We start from the raw sequence: 22,738 nt of genomic DNA, 5'->3' as shown, positions 1-22,738 counted from the left end.
AAAGGAAAAAAAAAAAAAAAAAAAAAGAAGCTTAGGCATTGAGAAAAAGGAAGGAAGCATAGGGGGAAAAGAAGCTTACGGATATAGTCAACTAGAGCATCATACAACACTGCGGACCAAAAAAATTAAGCTTGGGCACTGGGAGCCTTTCTTGATGCTATACCAAGAAGAAAAATTTGTAGGAGAAAGAGATGGACAAAGCTTATGGTAGCTGGAAATGACTGCTGGCAGGAAACCAAGAAATCAAGCAGACACTAGAATTTGGCTTCTTCATTCCTCAGCACAGTTTTTGCAAACAATAATTTCCTAATAATGCTGTCACAAAGAGAAATCACGAAAGCGGATATGGCTAAAACTGTTTGGAAGAAAAAGGGCCAAAAAAAGTGATGTTCTTGAACTGGACGCTGAACTGAATTGATTCAAAGTTAGAACTAACATGTTCCCAGTCTTCTTTAAACACAAGCATCTGATTCATGTGCAGATTATATGAGAATTCAGCCTCATTGGATGACAGAATTTAGTAGAAACTTCTAACATTTACCTTCTCGATATGGACTCCATTCATGCTTGCGCAAATGGTGAAGAGCATCCAGCGGTGGCAGCATCCCCTACAACAAATTTACGATGAAAAGAAGATCAGAGGAAAAACAGGAAATGTTACTTCTTGTTGATTAAAGCAACCAATCAATTTAAGGTCGGACCACAAATCTTAGATTGTTGTGCTTTGGAAAAAGAGCTTTTCTCAAGTATTGTGGAGTCTCAAGATACTTCAAGATCCTTATAAGAAAAGCAGCGCCACTTTCATCCTCATCAGAATTGTCCGCTGCCGCAACATCCGAGCAGTCACCGAACTCCTTCCACTGTCGAATACCACTACCTGATACGTGCAAAAATTATCTTCCTGAGTTAAACAATTCCAATGAAGCCAATGACTGTCCTAGAAAATTTCAAGTAACGAAATGAGAAAGATGGAGACCTCGTCAATTCGGAATATGGTTGCCGCACGAGCAATTTGACCAGCCAACTATGAAGAAGTTCATACAACATTAGGAGAAAGAAAAGTTATTCCAATGTCAATCACATCACTTCGTTTGAACGTGGTGAAAGTGAATCAAGAGAGCAGAAAAATCAACACAAGCTTCGAACCAAAGATATCAAATCATTCAAAGAGAAAACATAACAAATTACAATCTTCCAAGGGACAGGGGAAAGGGGGAGAAACTCGAAAAACACTCGCCTATAAGGGAGAAAATGCATACTCTAGTGGCAATCTCGAGGGATCGCGTTGTCGATGATGGAACCGGATACCGCAATGATCACTCTAGGTTTTGAAATCGATCTCCTCCTCTCCCCTTCAATTTCATTCTCGAATTTCCTCTTCTTCTTCTTTTTCCGATGGAAAGCTTCCATCGACAAACTCAGCTTCAATCTGAGCTTCAAAGTCGTCTCTTTCAAGTGCCTCCAATAAGCCCATGGGCCCAGTTGGGCTATACAAGTTAATGGGCTATACAGACTCCACCTTTCCCAAGCTTACAAAGCCCAGTAAATTACACGGCGGCCCATTATACTTTTGGGCTTTCCGATTCACTATTACCACCCAAAATAAGCCCATGGGCCGAGTTGGGCAATACAAGTTAATGGATAATGTTTTTTTTATAAAAAGAATAATAAAATAGTTATAATGATATATGAATAAATAAAATTATATTGTTTTACAATTTTCAGTTAGAAAAGGTTATATATGTAATTAGCCTAGACCACAATCAACAAAACAAAAAATAAAAAATAAAATATTTTTGAAAAGCATAAATAATTTGCCCATAGAAAAATCGGGATGGAATTTAAAAAATATATATATAATAAATAAAATCCATTTAAAAAAAAAAACAAAAAAGGTGACGTGACAGCCACTGCTCGACATCTTTCCTTTAAAATTGGGGATGATTACAAAATCTAAAAAGGAAAGAAATATCACTCCTCCTAATTTTGGGTCAAATATTTTGTTTCCTACAAATAATAATAATTGCATAAATCACCCCTAATTTATGGAATTTTCACTTTTAAATTTTTTTTTTTGATTTGACTAATTAATCCCTCTGCTTTATAAATCTCCACTCAACTCCTGAGAAATATTGTTGGGTTATAAACACACGATCATTCTCTAAATTAGTCGATGTGGGACTTTCATCATGCAATACACATTAACAATAATTAACTTTTATAACCCATATTTAAATATTTGATATTTAAATTTCATGAGATTTTAATTATTAATATGAACGAGTGAGTAGGTGTTAGTCGTTGATTAGAGGAGGGGGAGGGGTGGGGCCCACGAGTGCCCTGCGGCAAGATCGTGAAAATCTTGGGAAATTCCGTTTGTTTCCCGAGAAAATTACAAGCGAATCTACTGCAAAATTTCATCTTCAGATTCATATTATCATGTTCATCATTATTTGGTATGCAGTCTTCAAAGATTTGTTGGCAGGCACAAAAAGATTATAAATAAAATAAAGCTAGAACAAAAGAAATTTAGAAAGCTACCACACCATCCAGCATCCCTTTCCACAATCTTTTTGACCTATTCAATTCTCCGCTCCCCATTTTGTTTTCTTTTTAACTTCAATTTTCTGAGTGTCCGAGTGGTTGTTGGGATCCAATTATATCCGAGAAATATAAGAAAGTAATAAGAGAGGTACATAGATCAATCTACCGTATCGGTCCTACTCTCAAATTTGAAATGAAAAGAGGAGCAATGCTTCCTAGCACGGGACACAAAAATATGACCACTTAAAATCAGAATAGTAGACACAAAAATGCTACAACAGTGAGCGCAGAATTGAACATCAAATAAATTAGTTGACAACAATAAACAAATGGGCGTCTAATTCCCATTACAACAAGGGTCAATTATTGCAAGTTAGTTAAATACGAGCCGGTTGCTGCACCTCTCACTAAATGGGATATTAGTGCAAGTCAGCTAAACACTGTGATTAATGAGCGAGTAGCTACACCTCTCTCACCCAGTGGAAAGTACTGAGTCCCGTCTCTCCCCTTCCGAATGAAGGAGTGAGGCACGTGTTTTTCTCTCCTCTCTCTCCCTGTATTTCCCAGTTGATCAAAGATTCCTAATTATGTTCGAGGCAAGTTCTCGATGAGACAAATATGTAAGGAACCAAGCTCTCAGTAGATATTGTCCTCTTTGATTTTTTTTTTTTTTTTTTTTTTGGGTTTCCTCCTAAAAATACGTATGCTCGAGAGAGGTTTCCACATCTTATTCGTTTACCTCTCCGACTGAGGTAGAATTTCACAAAATAACATTCTCGATCCTTTCTTCTTCAGTTCAAATAATAGTCTATATCTAATGCAACATGGATTTAACCGTACGTTGAATCATAAAAAGAAATTAAGTAATGGAACTCACTTTTTTAATGGTTTGAACCGAACGTCATACGAAACGTAACATCCAAGTACTTAACAACCAAGCAAAACAAAAACTCAAGAACAAAAAGAAGAGGAAGAGAAAAAATCCAAACTTTTTAAATTTTTTTGTCAATTAATTCTAAAAAAATATCCAACACCAAATCAAAGCAACTCCTTTTTTGTTTCTTCTTTTCATATCATGCCTCTCAAGCTTTTTCCCTAATGAATTATCATACACGTGGAGCATTCTTATTGGCTCAACGGTCTCCCTGTTGATTAGGTCAAATAAAATGGGCTTTGGGTGGGATTGCAATTGACGGAAACTTTCGGGGTAATGGAGTTTTTTTTTAACTAAACGACATCGTTTTCTTGGTTTGCCTGTCTACGTGGCATCCCCTAGCTGCTTTTTTTTTTTTGTTTTGGTTTCGCCTTTTTTGGTTAAATATATTTTTATTTTAATTATTTTACGTAACAAATTGCATGCATCAATTTCCTTCTTTTAATTAATAATATAAACTTTGGTTCATCATATAATTCATCAAAAACGTCACATATTTCTTAGGTCATAAATTTAATATATGGTTTTTTATAATCAAATCAAATTCGACACGTGCTTTGACCATACAAGTGGATTTACAAACCTTCGTTACGAAGCATTTTAATTTCTTATATACTTATCCGTAGTAGAAAGTTGTCACAACCTAAGGTGGGTTTGTTTTCTAGTTAGCCAAAATTCGCCTTTTTACAAACGGGTTAAAGGAGGAGAGCGTCAAGACAGACAGTGTCAAGGAAAACATATGTCTTATTCGTAGTTTGGAAGGGGGAAGGAGTTTAATTCTCGTAGGCAGAGATAATGGCCGCACACAAAACTACTTCGATGTTGAGTCGGGGGATGCAAACTGACCTTAAAAGACCTTCTGCACTATCTTAAGAAAGTAAAAAAACATCCGTTTTGAGACCGTGACGCGACCAATGGTGGAGCAGCAATCACACTCGATTGAAGAGAAAAAGTTAGCACAGGGTAAATTAGGTACTTTAATAAGCTTTATCCAAGTCTTAGTCCGAGCCTTGTATATTTAAACAGTGATTGTAACATATTTTTAAGACGAGACCATTTTTTTTTCTAATTTTAAAACAAATCTTATCTGTATCTTTAAATTTTTTATTGACATTAATTACTGTGTTCGTTACTGTGAAATTAAAGGGTTTTTATAGTTTAAGAAGGTTATAATTCTGTCCAATTATAAAATTTTATCAAAATATGGGGATCAAATTATAATTTTCTCAAAATTAGAGGATAAAATTTACAATTTAACAAAATTTTCACAATATAATATATGTTATATCAATCGATATCGAGTATCTTTATCGAACGGTTTACATCATTCACTTAGTCATACATACACACAAATTTATATTTATCATATTTGATGATAATTTTGTTTTATATAATAAGATAAATCTACTATTTATATTTTCTTCCATTTATGTTTTCATAAAAAAAAAAAGGGTAAAAATAAAAATCCAACCTCGGATTAGGTTGATCCTCAAATGTACGACGCTATTGATATTGACCCCAAAGAAAAGAAATGGTAGCTACGACTAGTACGTGGACATACGACCATCATTCTCGAACGGAACCTAGAAAACAAAAGAAGATATTAACTTTTACGTACGTACGTAGATACAGACAGCTATATTAATATCGCTATACATAGATGTGTAGACATCGATAGGGATGGAGCGGGAGTGGATGTGCGCGCGGGTGAGCGTTGTGGGAGGGGGTAGGGTATTGAAAGGCAGAAGGAGCTCCACCTCGGTGAGAGGAAAGGGCATGTGGTGTGTAAGGGCACCGTACTCCAAGTTGCACTTTTGGTCGTTGTTGTTAGAAAGGATGGGTATAATGCATGTGCCCTTTAATTCCCGGGTATCATTTTTACATCCCTCACATCCCTATCCGGCGTCCCACACGCTGAGACAGATAGGGCCACTTAATATTGCGTTTAAAACTTGGATTAGTCCAGATGGTTGCAGTACCCTAACTCCAGACCTATTAATTCTTGTTTCACACTGACACACATCTACTTGCATCCCTCAATCTGTACGGCTCTTTCTTGGTCCTTCCTTTTTCCGCCTTGGGTCGGTAGAGATGTTTATTCAACCTACACTAATCTACTTTTGTTCGAGTGAGAAGAGATTTCTCCCTGTTAGTTAAATGGGATTGGAGATAGAAATTATCCATGACCTTGACTCTGTCTCACGTTACGTTGAAATTTGATGTAATAGTGCAAGCCCATTGCTAAAACAGATATTATCTATTTTGATTTGTTGCATATCGCTGTTAACTTCACAATTTTTAAAACGTGTCTGTTAGGAAAAAGCTTTCACACTCTTGTCAGAAAATTTTCATTACCTTCTCCAACATCATCCTCGCTACCATATCGCCCCGTGTCTGGCTCTGATACCATTTATAACATCTCAATCTCACCGCTAATAGATTTGTTCTCATTAGGTTTTCCCTTCCTCTCAAGGGTTTTAAAACGCGTCTGTTAAAAAAAGATTTTCACATTTTTATAAGAAATGCTCCGTTTCCCTCTCCAAACGATGTGAGATCTTACAATTCACTCCGTTGGGAACCCAGATGAGGGTAATTGAAATAAGAGGTAGGAACAAAAGTAGAGACGAAGACTAAAAGGCTACTCGGTTCATGTCGGACATCTTTAATTGTATGTTTGGGTGTAACTTGTAATTTAATTAATTAATGTGTTGGGTGAAGGGGACATGAAATTATTTGGTTGGAAATGGATTATTAAAAGGGTTACACAAAGAGAGAGTTGGAGAAGGATTAAATAAGTATGATCCAAAAATTAAAAATCATTAATTTTTAATTAAGAAGTACAGACCCAAATGGAGAGGGCCTCCCGAGTAAATAATAACATTTCAGTATGGTTTTTATTTTCGTCAATATTATGATTTTTACCCGCCTGTTTGCCCTTGCATGGCATCATCTCAAGTTTTTTTATTTCCATTTCCGCCCCTCTGAGATTTCCATTTTCTTCCAGTTTCCTCCTCGTATTTTCCTCATAATTACTTTTCTCGCCCACCGCTTCAACGTCGTCGTTTGGTGTGTTAATTTCAACTCCCTTTTCCGTACTTTCTTCATTGGAGTCAGCTTTGGGAGTACTACTACTTTTCAAAATGCTCAGTCGAAGGCGGCCCTGGCTTCGTTCGGCATGGAAGTACGAGAGCCTCGACGGAGCCTTCACCGCCTGCATTATCAACCTTCCGTCTTCGCGATACGACCGTACTCGAATCGAATCCTCGCCGGCGATTGTGGTTAGAGGCGGTGGAAATAGTTTCTTGTTACCTTGATTATCCGATTTCACTCGCTTCCTCGTCGAAGATCGCTCGATTTTCAGATCGGAGAAAACAGCGTCCTCCTCGAGGAAATCCGCTCCAGTCTCGTTGCCTAAATTTTCAGTACAGAGCGCTAAGCTCTTATCGCTCAGAGTAGAACGAGAGCGCTTGACGAGCGGATGAACGTAGGCGGATTCTAATTCCTTGGTCGCCATTGGCGATTTGGCTTCACGGCGGACGACGTCGTCGGATTTCTTCGGAGCATCGGAAGGAGGAAGAAGAAGAACAGAGTTAGTAGCGTTGTGGTAATTAGAAAGAATGTGATTAACATCGTCGCATTGATTTAGGGATTTGGAAGAATCGAGATCGAGAAAACAGTATTTGAAAGCGACGAATTCAAAAGGCGGAGGGATTTGAGATTTGAATTTGATGTGAGGCCAGGTAGTTTCGATGAATTGAGAGTCTACACATGGTTGAAGGCTCCGATGACAGACCATTGTCGCCATTGGAGAGTGGAGGTTTGAATTTGGGGATTTCAGAGAGAGAGAGAGAGAGAGAGAGGGAAAGAGAAGAAGATGGATAAGCGAGAAGGTGAATGGTGAATGGTGAAGGGTGAAGGATGGGTATTTGTAGTCCAAAAAAGTGTCAGGGGAGGTAGTGAGGAGTGAGGTAGAGTGGTGGGGGCCTATTCGTTCCACTTAAATTATACAACCTCAATATGCCCAAACACTACCTTACAATACTGACCTTCCCCAAAAAAAAAAGTATCCATATGTATTTTTACGACATGATTACGTTATCTACTTATCTTAAATTACTTATAATAAGTGAAAAAAACCGATACAGGTAGAGAATACCTAGAGGCATGAGAAAACTCTCTCTAAGCAATTCGGCAAAAGGGTGCCTCTTCACAAAGGCGGTCGCAGTGACTAGGCCTCGGCAATTGTTTACCAAATACACACGTCTCTGCAAAATCTTAAGACTATGTATGGGGTTGACGCCTACCTAGTACCGAAAGGTCAAGGATGTTGGTGACCTGATGACAAGGGAGTCGGCGACCAAAGGTAGTAAAATTTTTTGTCAGGTACGTTCCAACCTGCACGAGAGACGTAACGATTTGGGCACTGTCTATTGAACTTTAAATCTCCCATAAATAAACGGAAATGCATCTTTTTAAGTATTTCTTAATTGTTATGTCTTATAACCGCAATAAGATTTTTTAAGAGAAGAGAATTCCACTTTTTATTAATATATTCACCTAATTAATAAAATTTGAAATTATAATTTTATTGACTTGAGCCTTAATTTCTTTTTTTAAAAAGAAAATTGTGAAATTTATATATTTTATTTGTCAGATTCTTTTTTCTGAAGAATATAAATATATATTTTGCTTGTCCTGATATTCCAGGAAAAACAAAATTCTTTTTATGTGTTTGGAATGTTTTTTCTGTGTTTTATTATTATTATTATTTTCTGTTTGTTTGAGTTTGTGGTTATATATTTGGAATTATAAAATATTTATTAATTATATCTTGGTTGACTTTTGAGTTATTTTATTAAAAATATTTTAAAAAATTATTATTTATTTAAATATTTTAGATAATTACTCTTTAAAATTTAAGCTAAATTTAGCTATCATTTCTAAGGAGAGAAAACAATCAAATAACGAAAATGACATCAATACAGTGTTTTCGAAATCTGGAACACTAAATTAAAGTCATACACAAGAACGTCCATATAATTTAGAGAAAAAGATGGAATCTTATCCAACTGCTTATTTCAATATCTTGTTTTTATATTTTCCCGTATATATTAGAAACCTCGAAAAAAGAAAACAAAACGATAAGATTAGAATGTCATCCACTCGCAAAATCCGTCCTCCTAGTCATTCCCGAGTCGATTGTTAGTTGAAGTTTCGTTGTGGAGGAGGGGGGGAAATAATTTTAGGGTTGTTTGTGGAATAAATAAAAATAAATATGTGGGTATAAAAATGTTAGAGAAAAAAGGGCATATTGGTCCAAAATTTACCAGCTTTATTTTCCTCATAAACTTCCAAAGGAAAAAGAACAAAAAACAGGAAACAAAAAGATTCTCCCAAATATTTGTTGATAGTGATTTTCCTTAATTCTCCTTTGCATTTATTTAGATTTTATCCCAAATAAATATTTTAAAAAATATATTAATTTATTTTTAATATAATGTGTATGATTCATATGCCTTTAAGGAGTCAACACCACATAAAATGTCAGCCCACTCCCTTTGAATTTCTATTAATAATTCCCTAAATATTCATTATTTTTATTTGCTTCCTTTTTTTAAAAAAAAAATAAGAATTTTTTTTTAAATGAAAATAAAAATATTTATTAATAGTATATCTAAAGGAATAGTTTTTTATGTACGAACTTTTATTACCCGATGTGATGTAATATTCTAAAATGAATTATAAAACACAACCTATGACGAAAGGTGTTTTGAAAATGTCAGAATTTAAATCGTCCTATGTTATATTCTTTGATTTGGTCGAATTTGGAAAAGATATTGGATTCCTTATTTAGATATTGAATTTCCGTTCTTAAAATTACTTTGTAGATTGATAATGATTTTACGGTCGTAGGGAAATATAATATAAGGTATAAAATCGTACGGATTAGTATAATATGTAAAGCATATATTTTGATGGAAAAGGGGAATCAACGTGTGAGATCCTGTCAAAGCTGTCATTTTTTCATTGGAGTCTTCTTCAAAATATGAACTAAATATTTCAGTGGCTCAGAGGGGTTCAAAAAATTTGACTAATCTAATCCAACACGTATATTTTGGGTTGGGTTATGAACTTACTTAGATTGGGTTCGGTTAAAATAAATAAATAATTGATTTAAAATTAATAAAACGTGAAAGGAAATAAAAGAACAGAAAATAGGGAATTTTTTTCCGACAGTCGGTCAAGCAAAAAACCACATGTCGGAAGTGGGTTGTGCGTCAGCTGGTCTAATTGTATTATAACCACCGGTTCCAGACAGGCTCCGCACCACCACCGCTGATTACACCCACCAACTTGGTCAAATATCGGCTCCCAAACTGCTATATGCACCCACTTCCTTTTTTTCTCTCTTTTTTTAATTAATTAATTTCCCCAATTTCCTCTTGCTTTTTTTAAAGTAAATAATAATAATAATTATTATTAATTATCGAAGAAGGTTAGTGATATGTTGTGCCTTGTAAATTCTTTTACATTTAAACTTCATGAGAGTTATCAATGTAACATGCATAGTAAATAAATATTATTTTTTAATTTAATTAAAAAAAACGACCCAACAACTTGAAAATATAGGATTGAGTTAGGTACAAATTGGTCCATAAGATTTTTTTTTAACCCAATTCAACACGGTACACCTCTAACATTTAATAGCTACATTAGCTCGTGAAAAATAATTATTTTAATTTTTAATTTGATTTAAAAGTGTGATTTTTAGGAAATAAAAATTTTATAATTAAAAAAGAAGTAATTAATTAGTGAAAAAAATTGCATAAAATACCAAAAAATGAGATTTGGAAAGCTTGATTTTATGGTTAGCATGAGACCGTACACGTAAAGCTCTGGCATTTGATTCTTTCCACGATCCCACGTTAACAATTTTTTTTTAATATTTATATGTAAAAAAAAAAAAAGTTAATTAAAATTTAAAATTGTGAGAATTATTTAGAGGTCAAAGGAACAAGACAATGAGAATGATGTCACAATTTTTTTAAAATAAAAAATTATTATTATTGACATTAATTTGGATTTGATAAGAGGATGGTGGAAAATGACGCAACACTTGAAAATGTGGTGATAAAAGGTATTAATTAAGCTATAATTAATATTAATTTTTGGTTAATGCTTAATGACTTAATGTCTTTTAAAGATTAAGGGAAGATTTTCATAAAAACAGGGATATTTTTGTGTTATTTGATGTTGCAACATGTCGCAATTTCATTGGCCGATTTGTTTTCGAGAATTTAAGAATGTTTTGGCTCATAACTTTAAAACTTTCGAATAAGTGCTAGTTGACATAAACTCGAACCCATTAGATTTTCTCGAATTTGACATATTTATGAAGATTCTCCGAAAATATCTCGGGTTACTTGTAACGTATCTCACTAATCTCAGCAGAAACCCTAGTTTTAGAGGTCGGTAAAAGGTCGTTAATCTCATCACAAACTCGTGTGCTTAAATTATCTACAAATTAGTCATGAACATATGTTTTTTATTGCTTGGACTCCGAAAAACACTTAAAAATATGCTGAAATAGACGTTGAACTCGACTCACGATTTTAACTGTCGATTAGGGTAGGTTGTGAACGCATTTCACACACATTCAGCTCAAACCGTATAAAACTCGAAAGAGTGAGATGGGAGAGCAAACGAACATTAATCGCTAATATCGAGAATATTACGAGTGCACAAGTAGATGCACTTTTTCTGCTCGATTTAAAGCATATTTGAAGAAAGTTGATAGGCATTAGGCCATTCGTATGTATATCGAAAATATCAATTACTTCCCATCGTTAGCTTTCGAGCTCCTCAATATACAAAAGTATTAACACGTGGACTGATATTTTGATTCGATCGATTTCATTTTCGTAACTAGTAACGGAGGATCTTTTATTTTAAAGATGAATATGAATGTATCATACAGCTAATAGCTTAGGGCTAACGTGAAAGCCAAAGTATTAATTAAGGCTTAGGTAATTAATTATAAGCTAATACTTTAGAAAGACAACGAATCGAGTTCATGTCTCACGTTAATTAAAAAAAACCCGTAATAAATAAATTAATTAATTAAGCCCTAAAAGGTTACCTTTTTGGCCATGTTGCTCCCATACTTTCCCTCTCTTTTTATATAATGGAATCATATGCAACTAATTTTATGTTAAAAGTATGATTACATAATCACCTTAATCCTAAATTAACAATTAAATATCGTATTAGGTTAAGTCGAGATGTCGAGCTTAAACATTACGGTTAAAGATTTAGAAACTAAATAAAAATGGTCGTGACGCACGAGTAAATAAGAAGTACTAAGACCCGAATAACAAGATGCACCTTTCTTTACCCGTACAGCTACAGAAACTTCATAATTAAACGTACAGAGCTTAAGAGATTCATACGTCGAGTGGAGCGTTGCCTCTCAGTTATATATTAACGATCTCGAATCATTAATGGAAAATATTTTAATCGGTTTGGGTTAGGGTCAAGGAGATTCCATGTTCCTCTAGGAAGGGAAGGGATAACAATTTGTCCTTTGGAGCTTCCATAGGCTTATTTTTTTCCCTTTTTTATATTTTATTATTATTATTATTATTATTAAAAATAAATATAAATAAAAATAAATAAATAAACAATTGGTTGACATGCTTTTCAGCTGGCGGAGAATCGGCTAACGTAAGCTTATAACTTAATTTTTTTTTCCACTTTTAAATCATTTATAAATAAATTAAGAGTGTGTTTTGTTTTATATATTTTTATTTTTATAAACATTAATTAATTTAAATTTTACTATAAAAAATATTTTTTCAAAGATTTAATGAGATTTATCAATATAAATTGTTAAAAATAAAATATGTTAAGAAGACCCGAATTCTGAATCTTGGACATAGTGTCGAAGCCATTAAGTACCGAATCCAAATTACGAATTCTGGGTATAGTGTCGGGGCCATCAAGTACCGAAAATAAAATTTAGACCTATAGTCTATGTATGAACCGATAGTGGAAGATGACGTTTTTGTCACGATTTTTTCTCGGTTCCAAACTAAAAAGTAAGAACACTATATGAGATATCAACTCAGGTCAGCATCATATATATGTTGAGGTTGAAGAAATTCACAATCTAAACAACAAGTTCATCACAGGTAAACAGTAGTTCATTTTCAAACTTTTGCAGAACAAATCTCTCTACTGAGGTTATAAGATTAGTAACCATACATTTCTCCTCGGAAAACGGTTTCCTACCTGTTCGTCCAGCTCGATGAAGATAGTCGATGGCAGTTCGAGGTAGATCAAAGTTGTATATATGAGTCGTTTCGGGTAAGTCGATTCCCCTGGCCACTAAGTCAGTTGCTACAATAAGATAACTTCCTCCTTGTCTCACTTCCTGCATTCCAAACAATCAAGAACACAAATACAAACATGTTACAAGTTAACATTAAATATTGAGATTTTGAGTAGAAGTTTATTCATCTATTGGGTTTCACTCTCCTTTTCCATTTTCTCTCCTTATGCAACAAATATTGAGATATTCGTAGTTCGTTTTTTCTCAATATACAATGTCGTGCTTTGGACCGACCCAATGGACGAAAAGTGATGATATATATATATAATTATGTAAAGAGTAAACAAGATCGACAATGAACCGTTTCCTACAAATCTGTGGGTGTAAATTCTCTCCGATCATAATTGCTTTAGAGTGAAAGAAGGGAGAGGGAAGGAGAATATGCTTAACCTCTATCGGTATGAAAAACGAAGATGATATAAAGGTTCAGAACACATGCTCATTCAAACAGCTAGCGAATATCAGATCAGAATCATCAGATATCACATCCCAGTTAAATGATCCTACTGCAGTTCTAACACCGCGCTCAGTTAATGGTTGGAGAAAGATTGCATACTAAGCTTACCGATAGGGAAGCTGCTCGTGAATTGAAATTTACGTCTTCGTCGAGAAGGACGACATCAGAACAACCATCATATGAAGTCTTTAAGAAATCAATCATCAAGGTTGCTGGTGGAATCTTTCCAGCCTTCTTTGACCTCTCTGACTGAAAATAAGAGCTCAGTAAATTGAGCAGAGAGGATAATCCAATGTAACAGGATCAAATAAATTGCACTGGCTTTCTAGAACTAGATTTGCCTCAAATCCAGAGTTCAAGACTAAAAAATATGAACCTATAATGGGCATTGATATGTAGCTACAGACATGCTTATAGTTTAATATGATTTGTGATTAAACGTTTTCTCGATTTTAATCTTTCAAGGGCGATAGAAGATGATATTTGGAACCACATTACAAAAACAGCCCATAAGAAAAAAAGATCCTCGATTCATTGATGATTTGTAGCAAATATGATACGGCATAGTAAACCATGAACAATCTGAAAGCTTCAAGCGAAAATAGCTGTGAGATCCCACATTGGTTGGAGAAGGAAACAAAGCATTCCTTATAAGGGTGTGAAAACCTCTCCCTAGAAGATGCGTTTTAAAACCTTGAGGGGAAGCCCGGAAGGGAAAGCCCAAAGAGGACAATATCTGCTAGCGGTGGACTTAGGCTGTTACAAATGATATCACTGGGCGGTGTGACAGCGAAGACATTGGGCCCCCAAGGGGGGTGAATTGTGAGATCCCACATTAGTTAGAGAAAGGAACGAAGCATTCCTTATAAGGGTGTGGAAACCTCTCCCTAGAAGACGCGTTTTAAAAACCTTGAGGGAAAACCCATAAGGGAAAGCTCAAAGAGAACAATATCTGCTAGCGGAAGGCTTGAGCTATTGCAAATGGTATTAAAGTCAGACACCGGGTAGTGTACCAGTAAGGACGCAGGGCTCCCAAGGGGGGTGGATTGTGAGATCCCACATTGGTTGGAGAGGGGAACGAAGCATTCCTTATAAGGGTGTGGAAACATCTCCGTAGAAGACACGTTTTAAAAACTTTGAAGGGAAACCCGGAAAGAAGAGCCCAAAGAGGACAATATCTGCGGTAGGCTTGGGCTGTTACAAATGGTATCAAAGTCAGACATCGGGTGGTGTACCAGTAAGGACACAAGGCTCCCAAGGGGAGTGGATTGTGAGATCCCACATTGGTTGGAGAGGGAAACGAAGCATTCCTTATAAGGGTGTGGAAACATCTCCCTAGAAGACACGTTTTAAAAACCTTGAAGGGAAACCCGGAAAGAAGAGCCCAAAGAGGACAATATATGCGGTGGGCTTGAGCTGTTACAAATGGTATCAAAGTCAGACACCAGACGGTGTACCAACAAGGACGCTGGGCTCCCAAGAGGGGTAGATTGTGAGATCCCACATCGATTGGATAGGGGAACGAAGAATTCCTTATAAGGGTGTGGAAACCTCTCCTTAGAAGACGCGTTTTAAAAACCTTGAAAACAAACCCGAAACGGAAACACCAAAGAGGACAATATTTGCTAGCAATAGGCTTGGATTGTTACAATAGCAGCAGTTGGAATATTGTACTTATTTATCTCACTTTAAGGCAATCAACACAAACCTGCTCACTGACAAAAATGATTGCAGACTGAGGTTTATCTGTGAGTAGTACACTCAGGAAGGTTTGGTGTTTTTTGTTCTTGTCACACATCTGTCAAACAAAAGGTAATATCTAAGCAAGTTACATCTCAAAATGATTAGAAAGAAGAAACTCTATATCCAGTGAGATGGCTGAGGATAATTACTTCTGAATGAGCAATAAAATCTCTTACCACAAATCTATGGAGCAGACACGATGGCATGGGCTGAACTGCGTTAATATGAACATGGATTATATTATTCTGCAAGACAAAGAGAGGGAAAGTTCTAACAAGCAGATAAAACTAATGGCTGAATTGCATCACATATTGGAAGTAACCAAAAAGACATCCATATACACACCTTTGTCCACTTCTGCTGTATGCATTCCTGAAGAAAATGCCTGTGCTGGGGAATTGATGCACTTGCAAACACAGTCTGACGATTACTGAACATAGAATATGATGTCAAGATTTTCTTCAGAGAACTAACTTGCTTTGAGGAACTAAACATGAAATCAACCTGGCAAACGAGCGGAAAAAAAACGTCAATTCCTTGAAATAAACGTTTCGAATGAGCTTACTTCATCAGCAGTTTATAGCTACACGACCTTCCAATTACGTGATTTGTCATGAAAGTATGACCCAAAAGCTTACTGAAAATAACTTTTTTTGTGCAAGTACCTCGTCAATTATCAGCACCTTTAGTGAGGCGAGATCAAGAAATCGCCTCTCAACCATTTGACACAAGCTTCCTACTGTTGCCACCAGTATACAAGGGGGATCTGCCTGAAAATTTTAATATCTCAAACTTACCATCTAGATGCAAACTTATTTACTGTTAACCACAAGCCAAGAAAGTGAAGAGAATCGGAAAAAAACAATCCAAGGTTGTGATATCCCACGTTGGTTGGGGAGGAGAACAAAACACCCTTTATAAGGGTGTAGAAACCTTTCCCTAGCAGACACGTTTTAAAGTCTTGAGGGGAAGCCCAAAAGGGAAAGCCTAAAGAGGACAATATCTGCTAGCGGTGGGCTTGGGCTGTTACAAATGGTATCAGAGCCAGACATCAAGCGATGTGCCAGCAAGGAGGTTGTTCCCCGAAGGGGGGTAGATACGAGACGGTGTGCCAGTTAAGGATGTTAGGCCCTGAAGGGAAGTGGATTTGGTGAGGGTTCCACATCGATTGTAGAAAGGAACGAGTGTCAGCGAGGACGTTGGGCCCTGAAGGGGGGTGGATTGTGATATCCCACATTGGTTGAGGAGGAGAATGAAACACCCATTATAAGGGTGTGGAAACCTTTTCCTAGTAGACGTGTTTTAAAGGTTTGAGGGGAAGTCCGAAAGGGAAAACCCAAAGAGGACAGTATCTGTTAGCGGTGGGCTTGAGCCGTTACAAAGGTCATGTGTCGAATTGAAGAAATTCAAAACGAAACCCGATGACAATGCAATTATGTTGTCAACAAGTAATTCAACTTTTTGCAAACCATCTAGCCAAAACACTTCTACTTATGCAAATAAACTTTATGCACGAAGAAAAGAGACAAATGCAGCACCTTCAACCAAGTCTTGTGTCTTCTCAACAAGCCTCCATCTAAAAGAGCCATGACAACATAAGATTTCTGCCCAACTTCATCCGCCGTTGCAGGCTTTGCAGCTAACATCCTAGCAACTTTAGTAACCTGGCATCCATTCCACCAGGTCAAATACAACATTACCATCAACATGTAAGAAGCATCAACCAAACACCCCGCCCCCTCATTCAGAACAGCAATAGAAAACAGATTTCAGAACTACAGAATGAAAGATAAGTACAAATGAAATTAGTGGAAGATACAAAGTCCAATCTTACTTGAATTCCAAGCTCCCGGGTGGGTACTACAATCAGTGCTTGCACAGCTGACTTCTGAGCGTTGATTACAGAAAATATCAATAGCAAATATGTCAGCGTCTTCCCAGAACCTGTCTAAAAGGATAAGAGTAAGCAAAGAACCATATACAGAATTTACACAAACAAACAATACTAAGTATCCACATTCTGCAGGAATTTTACTTGAAATACATAGATTTGACCTGCGCATGAAGCACGCAATCCCGACCAGAAAACAGAACTGGAAGAGCTTGCCTCTGCACACCAGTTGGGGCAACAAATCCAATTTCCTCAGCTCTACATCATTTTAGAGAAGAAAATTAAGGGAAAAGAAAACACCCCAGAAGACATAATATTAGAAATGATAAATTAAGAAGGAACCCACATGATATGGAGGAATATGGACACTTACCTGTCCAATATATGATCGGGAACATATCCATTACAGATCTCGCGGAGAGAGGAAGCCTCGAAATTAGAATCGACGGCATTGTTTAAAGAAGATGAGCTCATAAATGCTTTCGGAGGCCTAAATTTGGGGGTGGAGCATATGGGTCCATTGTTATTGATAAGTTTTGGTAAATAAATTGGATAGCGGCGTTCAGATGAGACGGGCAGCCAAGGGGGAGGAATTTTGGTAGACGGAAGAAGCGTTGCGGCCATTGGAAATGGAATGCCGCGCCTACGCAATACAGGATGGGTTATTAAGGAGGAAAGAGGAGATGAAGAAGATGAGGGTGTAAGAGAAATGGGGAGTCGGGTCGTAATGGAGAGTTCCCGGCGCCGGTGGTGAAGCAACCGCCGTCTTGCTTCTGCGAGCGGCGGGGCACTGTGGAACCCAACCGTCTCAAATAAGTTCAGAAGGGTATTGGATAAGGTAAAATTTTGGGTAAATTATCACATTTTTAAACCTTTTTTTACTTTTTTTTACAAAAAAATTAAAAAAAAAAACTTTTTTTTATTCATGTGATTTGATTTTGACGTAATGAATTACATTTTTTATTTGTTAATTTCAAAATTAAGTTTATAAAAACATTTACTTCATGCCAATTTTTCAATTTAAAAGAATTATAAAAAATGATTTTATTTTATAATTTGGAGTTTTGCTTGAATTGATTATTAATTCTTAAAATACATGAATTTTAGAGAATTTTAATTCCGTCCATAAACTTCAAAAAAAATTATTTTTTCATTAAAATTTTTATTAAAAATTAATGGTAAAGAGATATAATATGGCCACTTGTAAAATAATGGTATATGTGACAAATTTCAATTATGCGCTTGTGCTGTCATCGAAAGTTTCATTTCAAACTTGACCATTCCAAATAGTTTATGAACTAGAAGTGAGCAAACCAAAACAAAAAGTCAATTTGGCTAGTTGAAATCGACATAATTGACGTAACATGAGCTCAGTCAATAAGCCTACTTGCACGTATAGACAATAATAGAGAGAAACTTGTCGATCCCCACGTACGGGCTATCAGACATAACTGAAGGGCTCTGATGCATGCTTTCCTGTAAAAAAAAAAAAAAAAAACAATGGCAGTTCCTTCGTAAAGGTACACAGCATAATCCTAACTTGTCTTTACGAAGGTCAAGCTATCATGGTTGAATGAGATTAGATTTCAGCCCATGTTCATATAGGGGCTGAATTTAGAAGACTTATTATTTCCCAAGTCCCCACTTTTCATTTAACATTTAACTATGAAATTGGTATTAGAAATAAGATGTCAGAATAGTCAATACATAGAATCCCTCCATCTCCAGCTGCTTCCTGTCAAATTAAAAGAAGCAAGCAAGAATTGTAATAGACTCGATATGGTTTTTGCAGTGGCGTTGGCGTACGCCTAATTGTCAAATAACACAACTAATTTGCTAAGAAAAATCTCTTTTTCTGCCGTTTGTAGTAAGATAAAGCTCTCATAAAGGTCTAAACTTGATCAAATTATGTTCTTGAAACTTAATTCAACTTCCCCCTATGGCATACAGTAAGAAAAGATACCCTAACAAGATGGGATGAAAATCCAGTTCCTACAGCTGCTGATCTACCTTAAAAAAACATGAGAGAAAAAGAGTAAACAACCGTGAAAGCCTTACTGTCAAACTGGGGGGAAGAGAGAGAACTGCTACTGAATCTGTCATCCCTGACCTTTTGCCTACCAAATATTGAACTAGTGTTCGACTTATCAGAGCGGGCTCGAGCCTTTACTTCCAGTTGTTTCAGAATTTGGAGGAGAGAACTTGGAGCTAATAACCATAAATGAAAGAAATTGTTGTGAAAAAACCAGCCGTATCTTCTAGATTCCTGGCAATAGGACATGGATAAGGTTACTCAACAAATGGCTTGAAGTTACAATCAGATAGAGAAATGCAAAAACAAATGCACTATATGCAAGTCTAGCCGTTTTCTATCAATGAGCAAACTGAAAAGACAGTGCAAGTTCCAGGATTATCCAGATATTGGTCACTAGTTAATTCACTGCATAGATCACAGCCTTAGAGGCGTTGTAACAGACATTGAGGGTATAAGAATTTAAGGCAAAAGATAAGATAATTAGTATACTGATGTAATATGACATTCAAAATGGAGTGTGTTTAGAAAGGCAGCTGACGAGAAATCAGGACAACAAAGCCACTCGCATCGTCATATGCTAGAAATTAGACGACAAAGAAGATTGTGATCTTAAGGGAAAAAAAAAAATTAAATAAATAAAAACAAGAACCTGTGATAGCATAACTGTGTAATTCAAAATCTGATTAGTTTTCGATACTATGTGAAAGTTTGACTGCATTTTAACCAGATCTCTTGCGCAATAATGAGTGCCATAAAAGAAAAACAATTATAGAACTTACATTAATCAAGGGATTGAACAAGCTCATAGTTTCATCACTTGAATGAATACTTACTTTTTTTCTGTGCATGCCATTTTTGAATACTATCATACCAAACCCATTGAAAACACAAGCCCACAATCCTTATTATCCCAGCAGTAACAACTTCAAGGAAAGCCATCAAGCAAGATCTCTGAGGAGATAAGCCAGCAGTTGCTACGGACAATAATGCTCCTTCAAAGTTGCAGGGAATTATAAAGCTACCAGATTTAATGCCATTCAAAGCTTTTTTGGCAACTAACTCAGCTTTCATCCTGCCTCCTCCAGCGGCAATGATATTGGTCAATTCAGGCCTTCTCTTTTCCTCTGCGATTAAGGATATGTAACTTTTAAAAGGAGAAACAAACTAAAAAAAGATCCTATATAATAAATTGAAGGATTTCTGTCAATGCAGCCTTCAAAATAGCATATAACCTGAGATATCCAAAAAAGAGGGCTACTAGCTCAAATAAATCCTAGCCGTGTAATAGCCTAATTAGTTTATCTTTCAAACATTTACCTCATATCCTAACCTAAACCAATGGGCTGAAAACTGAGCTAAAAAATCCAACCCACTGAGTAAATATTGAAACCCTGCTTGAGGACTAGCAGAACAATACAATAAGGTAAACCAGGTCTTGCTTTATACATACCTTCTACTAGTCCAGGAGTGTCAGTGTCTGGAGGAAATATAAGAGAAATATGTATGTTATCTCCTATAACCTCCTGTTGCAAGGCTTCTGCCAAACCACGAAGCCCAAACTTACTAGCTGAATACGCCGTGTAGCCATAAACACCCACCTACTCATATTTACAAAAGGAATTCGTGAGTAAAGGATTACCACTTCTACTGAATTTTCAACTCAGCGAGTGTCTGCATGTTATCAATGACATTAAATTGACCCTAACAATCGAAGAAGTTCACTCTAGAGTAGTAGTTGGCACTTGTCAACACTTTTTCTATTTGTACTTAATCAAATGCTTCCTCTCAAACCATTCAAAGTATTTTTATACTATCAAAAAGACTTGAGGTGATTAAACACTATGACTATGACCAAGCACACCCTATATACTAGCAGTAAACAATCTATGCGCCTTAATTCGCCCTCCTTTATGTGTGCGCACATAATTTACTCGCATACCTCATACCACCATGAGAGCTCATTAATTGACCCTTCAACATGATAAAGCGTCACTTGAATATTAAAAAATAATCAATGCAATTGCCCAATAAAGTAGAAAGCAGATAGAAACACAACTACCTGACCGGCCTGAGAAGACATGAGAGCGATCGAGGCGGGTCGACGGTCTACTCTAGTCTTCATTGTAGGCAGGGCAGCCTTAATCATGTGAAATGCGCCCAACAAATTAACATCTAACATGAATTTCACCTCATCCATATCTTGCTCTGCCAGCTCCTGAGGTACGAACACGCCTTGATTCACAACAAGAACGTCAATCGGCCCGGCTTCATCTACAGCCTTGGAAATAGCATCGTAATCTCGAACATCGGCAGCGAAGACCGCCACATCAATACCAGTGGAGAGTCCGATTGCGTCCTTCGCTTCCTCGAGCTTCTTGAGAGAGCGCGCAAGAATGGAGACTCGCGCGCCCTCCGATGCGGCCTGGTGGGCCAACGCAAGCCCGATTCCGCTCGATCCGCCGGTAATGAAGACATGGCGATTCTTCAAAGGAATTTTAACGGAGCGAGGACGAACAATTAGGTATAGGAAAATGAGTAGTGCAAGAGGAAGAAGAAGAACCAGAGAGATGAAGGCGTAATTGAAGTCCGCCATTGATGGAAGCTTCCTGGTGGAGAAGTAAACGAGATTTATTGGTTGGTTCCTCCCAATTTGGACAAACAGACCTTTTCTTCTTCCTCTTTGTTTTCGTCCGGAACACTTCGACGGGAGATGCTCATTTATGAAACTAATTAATTATAAAATGAATATTTATTTTCATCTAAATTAATAAAAAAATATTATTAATATTTTCAAATTTCAAAAGTATAATTTTTATTTTAAAAATAATGCTTCCTCCCCTAATGGACCCGTTTTAAAATCGTAAGACTAACAGTCCTATGTAACAAGCAAAAGCGGACAATATCTATTAGCAATGAGTTTAGACTGCTACACTCACTTTTTTTTTTAAGTGCATTGAGTTCGTTCAAGTTCTTTTTACGCACCTTATTCGAAGAGCAGAACCATATTAATACTCGTTATTTGTTTCATTTCTATCATTCGAGTCTTAATTATTTTTTTCAATTTCAATTTAATATAGCAGTGTTTTGTTTGACCCAATTAAATAATTCACAGTACTAGATTCGACCTTGTCCATAAAGATCGTAAACGAAAAATTAGGTTAAAATATTCAATAAAACAAATCTAAGTGACTAAAAATTCAAATAGTTTAGTCAAGAGTAAATATTTTACGTCGATTGAGCTATATTGAACGATGCCCTCACTAATTATGAGAAGCTCGATCTCGGAAATAAAGATTCTCCGACCACGACCATTGAGAATAAGATTCATGGCCTATTCCACCCCCTTTGCCATGCCTAGTTAGGCAAGGCTTACTTTATATAATTAAATTTTCAAATATAATAATAAAATCCATCAAAGATTCCCAACAAAAAAAATAATATATATATATATATATTCTAATGACACCAGTTGGGTCACATGCTAGTTCCCTTTTACGAGCAATTAATTTATAAAAGATTAAAAATAATAATAAAAATAATATATTATATTCCAACTTATTAAATAATAGTGGTGGGGTTCCCTCCAAGTTAATTAATTAATTAATTTGTTTGATTTTATTTTATTTTATTTTTATCCTTTTTTTTTTTCATCCGTTTTGTGAATATTCAATGCATTGTAATAAAAATATAAGTTTGGAGTTATCCAGAAAATTAGCTTAAAAACAAAAAAAAAAAAAAAAAAA

General features: G+C 36.0%; 3 protein-coding genes and 1 long non-coding RNA gene across 8 annotated transcripts in view; all 4 read right to left on the bottom strand.

Moving 5' to 3' along the window:
• The window catches only part of LOC111449371, a 2,997-nt gene extending 1,578 nt beyond the window's left edge, over positions 1–1,419 (bottom strand). For 2 of the 3 annotated variants that reach the window (XR_002711588.1, XR_002711592.1), the window contains exons 1-4: positions 1,260–1,419; positions 977–1,024; positions 702–877; positions 542–608 (exon numbers count right to left, since the gene is read on the bottom strand). This is a non-coding gene — a long non-coding RNA (uncharacterized LOC111449371). Of the gene's footprint in view, positions 1–79; positions 316–541; positions 609–701; positions 878–976; positions 1,025–1,259 lie in introns of all 3 variants that reach the window. The other variant, XR_002711593.1, reaches the window with a different exon arrangement.
• Positions 1,420–6,276: 4,857 nt separating this feature from the next.
• On the bottom strand, positions 6,277–7,397 carry LOC111441084 (protein FAF-like, chloroplastic). The gene has a single exon (XM_023078006.1). It carries the CDS (start codon positions 7,281–7,283, stop codon positions 6,309–6,311), a length of 975 nt encoding a protein of 324 aa, XP_022933774.1. The 5' UTR covers positions 7,284–7,397; the 3' UTR covers positions 6,277–6,308.
• Positions 7,398–12,590: 5,193 nt separating this feature from the next.
• On the bottom strand, positions 12,591–18,480 carry LOC111441060 (DEAD-box ATP-dependent RNA helicase 58, chloroplastic). Its single transcript, XM_023077968.1, has 11 exons — positions 18,348–18,480; positions 17,334–17,750; positions 17,125–17,218; positions 16,904–17,017; positions 16,608–16,733; positions 15,735–15,839; positions 15,415–15,573; positions 15,246–15,314; positions 15,035–15,124; positions 13,435–13,575; positions 12,591–12,911 (listed from the first exon to the last, which is right to left on the bottom strand). The coding sequence occupies exons 1-11, from the start codon at positions 18,428–18,430 to the stop codon at positions 12,648–12,650; spliced, it is 1,662 nt and encodes a 553-aa protein (XP_022933736.1). The 5' UTR covers positions 18,431–18,480; the 3' UTR covers positions 12,591–12,647.
• On the bottom strand, positions 17,441–21,699 carry LOC111441069 (3-dehydrosphinganine reductase TSC10A). Of its 3 annotated transcripts, none has more exons than XM_023077989.1 (6): positions 21,055–21,699; positions 20,446–20,593; positions 19,829–20,119; positions 19,155–19,226; positions 18,348–19,121; positions 17,441–17,750 (listed from the first exon to the last, which is right to left on the bottom strand). In XM_023077989.1, the coding sequence occupies exons 1-4, from the start codon at positions 21,586–21,588 to the stop codon at positions 19,219–19,221; spliced, it is 981 nt and encodes a 326-aa protein (XP_022933757.1). In that variant the 5' UTR covers positions 21,589–21,699; the 3' UTR covers positions 17,441–17,750; positions 18,348–19,121; positions 19,155–19,218. The 3 variants fall into 3 exon arrangements, with proteins under 3 accessions (XP_022933757.1, XP_022933763.1, XP_022933748.1); XM_023077995.1 differs by having other exon boundaries at positions 18,348–19,117; positions 19,162–19,226; XM_023077980.1 differs by having other exon boundaries at positions 18,348–19,226.
• Positions 21,700–22,738: the final 1,039 nt, after the last annotated feature.

Source organism: Cucurbita moschata, unplaced genomic scaffold (genome assembly GCF_002738365.1).
Source record: "Cucurbita moschata cultivar Rifu unplaced genomic scaffold, Cmos_1.0 Cmo_Scf00001, whole genome shotgun sequence".
Taxonomy (NCBI): Eukaryota; Viridiplantae; Streptophyta; class Magnoliopsida; order Cucurbitales; family Cucurbitaceae; genus Cucurbita; species Cucurbita moschata.
This window is presented reverse-complemented; position numbering and strand designations above follow the sequence as displayed.

Coding starts and splice junctions, on each gene's coding strand:
- LOC111441084 (XM_023078006.1), bottom strand. CDS start 7,283: ATGGCGACAATGGTCTGTCATCGGAGCCTTCAACCATGTGTAGACTCT.
- LOC111441069 (XM_023077980.1), bottom strand. CDS start 21,588: ATGGCGGACTTCAATTACGCCTTCATCTCTCTGGTTCTTCTTCTTCCT. Junction 20,594..21,054: donor TGTCTTCTCAGGCCGGTCAG/GTAGTTGTGTTT, acceptor AAATATGAGTAG/GTGGGTGTTTATGGCTACAC. Junction 20,120..20,445: donor CACTCCTGGACTAGTAGAAG/GTATGTATAAAG, acceptor CCTTAATCGCAG/AGGAAAAGAGAAGGCCTGAA.
- LOC111441060 (XM_023077968.1), bottom strand. CDS start 18,430: ATGCATCAGAGCCCTTCAGTTATGTCTGATAGCCCGTACGTGGGGATC. Junction 17,751..18,347: donor ATTATTGTCTATACGTGCAA/GTAGGCTTATTG, acceptor TGGGTTCCACAG/TGCCCCGCCGCTCGCAGAAG. Junction 15,574..15,734: donor AGGTGCTGATAATTGACGAG/GTACTTGCACAA, acceptor CTCGTTTGCCAG/GTTGATTTCATGTTTAGTTC.